The sequence below is a fragment of the Panicum virgatum genome, chromosome 3K (assembly GCF_016808335.1).
Source record: "Panicum virgatum strain AP13 chromosome 3K, P.virgatum_v5, whole genome shotgun sequence".
NCBI classification, from domain to species: Eukaryota; Viridiplantae; Streptophyta; class Magnoliopsida; order Poales; family Poaceae; genus Panicum; species Panicum virgatum.
Genome location: NC_053138.1, coordinates 60,097,961 through 60,107,723, shown reverse-complemented (window position 1 = coordinate 60,107,723; position 9,763 = coordinate 60,097,961). Strand labels below are relative to the sequence as shown.

The 9,763-nt window shown below is 49.1% G+C and overlaps 1 protein-coding gene across 1 annotated transcript; it reads right to left on the bottom strand.

Moving 5' to 3' along the window:
• Nucleotides 1–7,293: 7,293 nt before the first annotated feature.
• Nucleotides 7,294–7,880, bottom strand: LOC120700014 (ethylene-responsive transcription factor RAP2-10-like). The gene has a single exon (XM_039984165.1). The coding sequence runs from the start codon at nucleotides 7,872–7,874 to the stop codon at nucleotides 7,311–7,313; it is 564 nt and encodes a 187-aa protein (XP_039840099.1). The 5' UTR covers nucleotides 7,875–7,880; the 3' UTR covers nucleotides 7,294–7,310.
• Nucleotides 7,881–9,763: the final 1,883 nt, after the last annotated feature.

The following is a 9,763-nucleotide window of genomic DNA, read 5'->3' as shown; positions in this document are numbered from 1 at the left end:
ACAACTAGCCACAAATAACATCAAACACATCTAGAAGTCCAATGCAAAGTCCTGCAAGTTCACAACATATCCGGAAGTTCACAAATACATATCCAGAAGTTCACAAGTCCATAAATATTGAAATAAACAAGTTTATGGCTGCGGTGGGTCGTCGAACGGTGGTGGGCCGCTGAACTGAGGTGGGAACAACTGCTGTGGGGGTAGCGTCGGTGAGATGCCCGGCGACAATTCTGGCGTATTCGATGCCGTCGATAGATTCTGCAAAAAATGTAACACAGTAAATTGCAGGTGAGACAAAAACCAAGTTCTCCAGCTATAATCTAAGCAAGTCTAAATATGTAGGTCCCCTAAATCGTTAAGTGAATAATGTAAGTCGCAATCTCTAAGTCTAAAGTTCTCTAAGTATCTAATACTTCAAAAGAAACTAAAGGGTTTTCAAGATACTCACCGAAGGATTAGTAGGAGCAGGAGCCACAGGGAATTGCATGGCTGGGATGGGATTACCCATTTGGACAGAAAGACCTCGAATGTAGTTGTACATCTGGACCAGCTCGGCCGCCTACTTCTACTCGTTCTCTTGTCGTATCCTCCTCTCTTCGGCTAGCGCCACCTCATACGCCGCCTGTTGCGCTTGCATTTGGTTCTACAATATTTCATGACAATGTTACAATACAAAGCAAATATATATATACAAAACGAACGAACTATGAATAAATAAGAAATAACCTGAAGTTCCTGCACTTGAAGCTGCGATGCGGACAGCAGTGGGCGTATGGCCGGGCTATTGGCCGTGCTCCTCGCTCGAATCTGGGAGAGGGTGGGAGTGCTGGCCGTGTCTACAAGGTCGTTGCCAATGTAGTAGCGCCCATGTTTCTTGCCTCCTCCCACCCTCATAATGACTTCTCCATCAAGGGGCTGGGTCCTCGGATCCCAATCTGGCCCATGGACCTGTCTTCGCATCTCTGTGTACGCCTGGATATGACTGTGGACGGATGGGTTGCTGTACGCCGAGGGTGGGTCGTCAGGGTTGTAGGTGACGTTGGATGTCGCCTTGCCCTTGCGGGCCAGAGCCCATCCCACGAACGGGGTGCACTCCTGGCCTTCATGTGAGGACGACTGCGAAAAAGGAAGAAGTTGATTACAAATTATGCTGAATTGAACGTTAGATTAAATAAATGAGTCTGTGTAGTGTGTACCCATCTAGCCCTGTACTCATCGTTGTTGAGGCTGCCTTGATGGTGCGCTGGACCTGGCATCAGCAATCGCCGCTGCCGGCCAGTGTCATGCTTCTCCTGCCACTCGGGGTTGAACCACTTGTCCACTATGCGCTCCCAGCACACGGTGTCATTACGACACCACCACGCAGAAACCTACACGTGATCAAATGCATGACAAGTAAGAAGAGAGACATTTAATGATATTTTTAATCTTATAATAAATTTGAGCTTACCTGTAAATATTGCTCTCGGGTCAGCTTCAACTCCCTCGTCTCAGGCTTCCCAATCTTCTGCTTTTGGAAATGTGCACAATAGTTGATGACGCACTGGACTTGCGCCTCATAATGCATGTCCTTCACGAGTTTAATGCATCGATTGTGAGCCACAATCGCCGCCCGCTCCTCGTATCCCTCATCACACCTGTAAAAATTCTGCATATAAAGACGATGGATCATGTCATTATTAACAAAATGTTCAATGAATGTGATGTATTCACCATTTTTTGCCGGGGAAAACTTACCCAGAGCTCGCCCTTTACCCGCTCCGCCTTGTTCTCAAAGTCTCTGCCGCTCCAATCCAACTGATCGTTGTTGGCGGCAATGTAGTGGTCCCACGTCCAGGCCGGCTCGTACCGTCCTTGATAATGGACCAGGCCTGGGAAGTGGTCCCTGCACAAAAGACCCAGGATGTCGTTGACCTTGCGTTTGTGAGCGCCGCCACTGAGGACAGTCCAACTCCTGCAAAAGTGATTAAGAGAAAATATTAGTTTGTACCGTGATTTTCGAGTTAGGAAATGAAAAGGTAGTAATAACATGTCAAATTACTTACATATCCCCGAACGGTCGAATCAGCGGGCGCACGGCAACATGTATCGGCCTATCTGGGAGTCGTGAAGGACATCGCAACCAGACAGCCGGCGTAGAGGTATCCTTGGCCGTGTCCTCTTCCACAGACGACTCCCCCTCCTTCTCCTGCGCGTCGGCCTGCCACTCCTCCTCCTCCCGCTCCTGCTTCTGGTCCTGGGCAGGCTCCACCACCTCCTCCTCCTCCTCCTCCTCCTCCTCCTCCTCCTCCTGAGACAACGGTATAGGCGAAGGCTCTCGACGCCTCCTGCCTCCACCCTTCCCTCGACCCCTCTTGGGTCCACCCTTCACTTGACCCTTGTCTCGCCCCAACCCGGAACTCCTATCGGAGCCCTCACCAGCATTCGAGTGTGGCATCATTCTTCTGTACAGTGAGGCGACCGATCGTTGAAGTCCGCCGCCCGGCATCTTTCTTCAATCACCTGCAATTAAAAATAGTAAACCAATCAGCACATATATATACAAAATGATCTTATAAAGAGGAAGAAAATAAATGCGACATAATTAGAAAGTAACATTAATAAATCAATTAGTACGGATCATACATGTATTAGAAATAATCATCTCCATCGGGATTAGCTGGATCATATGTCTCATCATCACTATCACGCAAGTAGAGAAGTTCAAACCCGTGCTCTAAAGGTGGAATTTCATCCTCATTGTCATCGCCTAATTGTAATCGCTCAAGTAATTCTAGGTCCTTCGCATTACGAACCTCCTCACCAGCGTCCACGTCATCAACCATTTCATCATCGTGTACTTCCATTTCGATCACTCCGGTTAAGTCTATCTCAAAATGCCCTTCAAGCCCATCTTCTTGAAAGAACTCCCCGTCATATGTGTTTGGGTCTATGTTGTAATCCTCATTATTTGGAATAGGTACTTTACCGTGTGGTGATACCTTATACACAACATCCCAGCCCATAAGGCTATCGTCGGTTTTGCACGGATATGAGAGATAATAAACTTGCGTGGCTTGTTGAGCCACAATATAGACATCGTCTCCTGGATACACTGATGACTGACGAATTTCGACTAGGCCGAGATGAGGGGTCCGTCGCACTTCGTTAGGATCAACTGTACGGGGCAGCCGTCATTCCATAAGGATTGAATCCATCTGTTGCCAACGCAACACGTACATTTCGAGCCTCCAGGCTCCGGAGCTTTCATTGTGTGACGCCTGTCAAAATGTTTCCATGCTTCACCATCGAATGGATGTACCATCTCCTCAGGACGGTAGCGTTTGCCATTTTTGTGCCATCTCATCTGTTGTGCTGACTCCTCGGTCATGAACAGACGTTGAATTCTCGGTATGAATGGAAGGTACCGTACGATTTTTACACGGATTTTGAGCTGTTTCTTTTGACCCTCACCAGAGTCTACCTCCAGCCACCGAGATGATTTTCATTTTGTACAATAGTTTGCGTCTGCATGTTCTTTCCTAAACAACATGCATCCCTTCAGACATGCATGTATCTTCTCGTATGGCATCTTAAGAGTACGAAGAAGTTTTTGTGCCTCGTACATGCTCTTTGGAAGAATGTGTCCTTCCGGAAGCATACTACCAAAAACTGTCAACATTTTGTCGAAGCCATCCCGACTAATGCCACACTCAGACTTTAGGGCCAGTATGCGTGCAATAGCATTGAATTGAGAAACATTGGTATGCCCGTGAAGTGGTTTCTGTGCCGCAGACAACATATCGTAATACTGCTTTGCGATAGGCTCTGGCGGTTCCTCTCTAGGTCCTTCTCCGAAGTGTGCTTCATGAAAGTCTGCTAACATGTCTGCGCAACCGGCATCAGCATCATAATCATCGATGCGTTGCCTGACGACCTCTTCTCTCGCATGATGGGCTTCACCATGGCAGATCCACCGGGTATAGTTTTCCGCAAACCCATTTCTGAAAATATGTTTACCCATACTGAGTTGTGATTGATGTATCCTATTTTCACACTTGCTACATGGACACGGCATTCTACTCTGTCCTCTATCAAATGCCTTTTTCAAGAAGTCATTGACCTTTAGAGCAAACTCAACATACTCTTGCTCGCTCTGCCAGCCCTTGTACATCCACTCACGGTCATCCATCCTTTAATATACGAGCGAGAAATTTAAAAATTGATTGCATATACACGATGTCTAACAAACTCCAATAGGTGAAGATAGGTCGTAATCCCACCCGAGGATGCGTAGATATGGTTGGTTTCCATGATCCACTCCTAGCCGAGACATAATTTCGGTAGCACCTCCCCGCTGCTCTCCAAATACACATCCTGTCAAGGAGATTGTGTATTCGGAGAACAACAGGGAGGTGATGCCGAATCTCTGCATGGATCAGAGTAGAGCATGGAAACTAACCACATCTACACATCCTCGGACTGTCCCAAAAACGGGGACAATTCGAAACACATACGGTTCCATATATGCAAAGAGCTGCATATTTCGAACCGTATCTCTTTCGAACGGGAGACGCCTATGTTAATTGAAGCACAAATAAGATAAGTAAATGAAAGTCTGTGATGACTCACCTAACTGTCCTGCAAAGTGACGAGTCAAGAACGGTGCCACAACCTCTCCTACAAATAAAAAAACAACTATATAGTATCAATAATTGAACATTTCAGTTTCAAATTCTACAAAAATAAAATAGCACAGTGGTCGACAACCAACAAACATGCCTCAGATATGTTCCCTTTCATTTGACCTTGAACTTGAAGCATAAGAAACCTAAAATAAATTCATGACCGCCATTAAACCATGAGACACATCCAGTCCAATCTTAACATCATCGAACCCGAGTTGTTGCTTAGGCATGGATGTGTCACATGGTTTCATGACAACCATGATAAGCATATCCATAGAACAGAAATAACACACTTCGACTAACACTCATGCTCAAGCTCAAGGTATATATATATATATATATATATATATATATATATATATATATATATATATATATCATCACAGGCAATACAATTTTCTATCCAAAATACTCTCCAGCGGCGGCGAGAGCTGCAAAGTGAGATACAACTACCTACCAGGCAATCGAGTTTTCTATCTAAACTATTGACATACAACTACCTACCAACAAACTAACTAAAAGCACTAGCAACATACAGGATGCGAAATTTTTGTTCAAGTCCTCACCTAGGAGCTTAACGGCGAAAGACCTTCTTCTTCTCCTGCAACGGCGACCGGCGAGAACCTCCGACGAGAACCTCCGATCTTCTCCTCATCATGGCTGGCTCCTCTTCCTTCTTCTCCCCACAGCCGCCGCTTCCTCTTCCTGCTCTTCTCCCCACGGCCGCCACCTCTGCTCTTCTATGTACGGCCGGCTCCTATTCCTCCTCTCCTCCTCCTCCTCCTCCTGGGCCCCCGGGCGTGCGCCGCGCGCCTCCTCCTATTGGGCCCGTGGCCGGCAGGGGCGTCGGGCGGCCGGGGCGTCGGGCGGAGCTCAGCCGGCGGGGGCGCGTGCGGCTGCCGGGGACGTCGGGCGGCCGAGGACGCGTGCGGCCGGGCCTGGGGGCGGGGCGCATGCGGCCGGGGCGGAGCTCGGCCGGCGGGGGCGTCGGGCGGCCAAGGGGCGTGTGCTGCCGGGACGATGCTTGGCCGCCGGGGGCGCGTGCGGCCGGGGCAGGGGGCGGGGCGCGTGCGGCCGGGGCGGAGCTCGGTCGGCGGGGGTGTCGGGCGGAGCTCGGCCGGTGGGGGCGCGTGCGGCCGGGGGCGTCGGGCGTCGCGCGACCGGGGGCGGGGCGCGTGCGGCCGGCGGCGTCGGGCGGCGGCGCGTGAGCTCGAGGGCGAGTGAGAGAGAGTGAGAGAGTGAGCGGGTGCAGCGCAGGCGAAACAGCTAAGTGTCCGCTCGTTCGCTGTGTGTCAGATCTAGGACACACGGCGAACACGGGGGCACACGGCAAAACTAGTGTTCGCCACGTGTCCTGGATCTAGGCACACATCAAACTTTTTTTGTTTTCAATTTTAAATCAGTCTATGGAAAAAAAATATGGCAAAACACCACTTTGCCGTGTGCCAGGGGTATGGCACACGGCAAACCTTATTTCTTTTCATTCAAATTTGAAAACATGTTTCACTAAATTTAAGGAAATATACATTGCAAAGTATTACCAAATTAACTAAACATATCACTAGAAGTCCTTATTTCAAAATTTTGTATTTTTCTATGCATGTATATCTCAATTTGAATATTCCGACTTTAATTCTAAGGGTACTAAAAAATTCAAAAAATGGCAAATAAATTAAGAAATTTATCATGATTGAACATGAACTACTTTTATGTGGTGTATTGCCCATATAAAAAGTTTAGAACTCAAATTAATACTTGCAAATCATTACACATACACACAAAACTTAAATCTTTAAAAGTATATGGATCTTTTCCGGAGAAACAACAGTTTGTAAGCAATGTTTGTGAAAAAAGTGAATAATCCAACCATATTTTTACCAGAGACTCCATATATGATGACATGAGATCGTGACAAATTTTATAATTTTTAGGTCACATTTCGAATTTATATAATTTATAAATGTTTATCCATAATATTTCTATTCATGAGCTAGTTCAGTGGTTCGGGCTGTTTACTTTTATTTTGCCGTGTGCAATAGGGCCAGCACACGGCAAAACCTAATGTTTGCCGTGCGCCTGTCCGTAGCACACGGCAAACACTAACCTTTGCCGTGTGACTAACTCCAGCACACGGCAAAGGACACGCCGTCCACGAGCCGTTATGGAAGGGTCAACGGGTCCATCACGTCGCCGTGTGCTGCCTCGAGACACACGGCAAAGAGTATGGTTCGCCGTGTGCAAACCTATGGCTCACGGCGAAGTTGGATGGTGTTGAGCCGCAACCCACGGCCTTTAACATGGGCGGCCGGCCGGCGCACGTGGAGCCCGCTTCACCGTGTGTCGTGGTTGGGGCACACGGCGAACTGTGACGTCGCCGTGTGCCAGTCCGGGAGCACACGGTGAACTTAATCTTCGCTGTGTGCTTTTGTTTCGCTGGATGTTTCGTTTTCTATGCACGGCATATTGTATCTTCGCCGTGTGTCCAAGAAATAGTACACGGCAAACCTTTAGGTACACGGCGAACTTGCGGTTTGCAGTTGTGATGATGGCATCGCGGGGCGGGAGTGGAGGGGATGAACAGCGTCGTCGTTGAAGTCGCGTCTCGCGGTGGTTGCTCCCTCGCCTGCCTGCCTGCCTGCTGCTTCACTCGGTGTCGGAGCTCTCGGGGCTGGGCGCCCGGTTGAGATCCGGGTTCTTGGCGCGCCCGCTCCAGGCCGCGCGCTGCTGCTTCTGCTCCTGCTGACGCTGCTCCTCCTCGGCGTGCAGCTGCAGCTGCAGCTGCGGGAGGCCGTGGTGGCCATGGTGGTGCCTCTGCCGCTCGCGGTGGTGCGGCGGCGCGACCATCATGCCGGTCTGCAGCGCGTCCACGCGCGACCCCACCTCGATGGCCTTCTTCCGGATCGACGCCGCGGACAGCGTGCTGCCGCCGCCGCCCTCCGCGAGCGCCAGCGCGGGGATCTCGTCGGTGAAGTTGAGCCGCGCCGACCGCCCTCGCAGGTACAACACGGCCGTGTCGTAGGCGCGCGCCGCCGCGACGGGCGTGGCGTAGGAGCCCAGCCAGATGCGCGTGCGCTTGTGCGGCTCCCGGATCTCCGCCGCCCACTTGCCCCGCTTGCGCATGCGCACGCCGCGGTACTGCCGCCGCGGCTGCATCTGCTGGAGCGGCGCCGGCGCCTGCGGGCCGGCCGCCGACGCCTGCTCCTCCATCTTCACCGCGGCCACGTCGAAGGTGACGGCGGAGCTCGTGGTCCCGCCGCCCCCGGAGGGAGACTGCGAGAGCTCGTCGTCAGCGGCCCCCAGCGAGCACGCGAGCGACGAGACGGGCGCCTGGCGCGCGTGCTCCTGGAACTGGAGGCCGCGTTCGTGCAGCCCCAGTGACAGCAAGCCGCCCTGGCGGGCAACCAGCCCGGCCCCGGACAGGCCCGGCGGCAACGGCATCGCCCGGTTCGCCGCCGCCTCGGGCTCGCAGCTGGCCGTCGTGTCGCACGTGTGCTCGTTGGAGTACGTGACGATGTACTGGGGCGGGTTGCACGGGTCGCCGTTCCTGCACTGCTGCACCTGCTTGGTGGCCTGCAGTTGCGCTCGCGGCGGAATATGCACCCGTAGTAGAACCTGCGCTCGCAAGTTATACAATTGTATAAATTGAGCAGGTAAGATAAGAAGGCGCTTAGGACTCCTCCAACGATCATGCTAACCCACTAATAGTTCGTTTGGAAGGACTTTTAATTTACAGACTTTGACTTCATCTATTTTGCACAATCGAGATACAGTAGTGTGAAGCCATTTTGTAAGTAAGCGAGTTAAAAATAAATTAGAAACCAAGTGAAGCCAAGAGAAACCATTTTTTTTCCAGTTTTGGCTTCTCCGCTTAAGTTGTTTTAGAAGAATCCCTTTTTAAAGGGCCCTACTGTTAGAACATACATGTCACAAATAGCCAACCTGGTAGATCACTTCTCCATCAATTCTACCCTGGAGTCAATTTTTTGTGGAGCTCACATGCGAATGCGAGGTAGTAAAAAGAAAATCCAATCCATTACATCTCGTTCCTCATCCTGCGTTCGTTTCTCAGACGTGCACACAAGCCGGCGGAAGACAGAGGCCAGTCTCCATGGAGGTTTCATGGGAGTTTTATGGCATTAAATTTTATATCATATCATTAATTTTGTTGACATAGCGAGGAGAGAGAATGAGAGAGTTTTATGAGATGAGAGAGGAGTTTCATCTCCATTAAACTCACCTTGCACAGTTACCTAATTTCCAGATAACTGTGCTATGAAACTGTGCACTGAGACTAACCTTAGCAGTTTTAGGCTAGTCTCAATGGGAGTTTCATAAAAAAGTTTAATGAGCATTAATTTCTATGCCACATCATCATTTTTGCTGATTTGGCAAGGTATTTATGAGGAGAGATAAGGAGTTTCATCATATGTGAGAAAAGTTTCATTCTCATGAAACTCCTGCGGCACAGGTACATAGTTCTTAGTCTAGATAACTGTGCCATGAAACTCACATTGGGACTAGCCTTATTGCATGATAGGTTACTTACCTTAGGACGCACAAATTAGCTAGCGAGTACTCCCTCTGTCCCACGAAAACTGTTCATTTAACCTCTAAAATTTGTCTAGTAAAGACTGTTCATTTAAATCGTAATGGGGTTCATCTAATTAAAGCAAAGTTAAGTATCAAGAAACTATTACGTAGAGATAGGTATGGAGCCAATCAAATACTCAAGTAGATGTTGTTTTTCTGTTTCTAATGCATTTGCATTTATTAAGAATCTTAAGAACAAATAAACAGTGCAGTTTTCAACCGCAGCTGCTATAATTAATTAGAAGTAAAAATGTCATTTCTCACTACTAGTAATGTGTCTGAAATTTCTATACGAACAGTCTTTGTAGGACGGAGGAAGTATTTCATCACTAACGTAGATGATTTTGGGCTTCCTCTTTCTTCCACCTCAGTTGAAATCCAACTCAGCTAACCGTTGGAGGAAGTATTAGTACCTCATAGGTTTACTTTTTAAAAGCAAACGTGGTCAATCTCTATCTCTAGTCCTTCTCTTTATATCTTACTATTAGTAATTGGATATTTCTTTT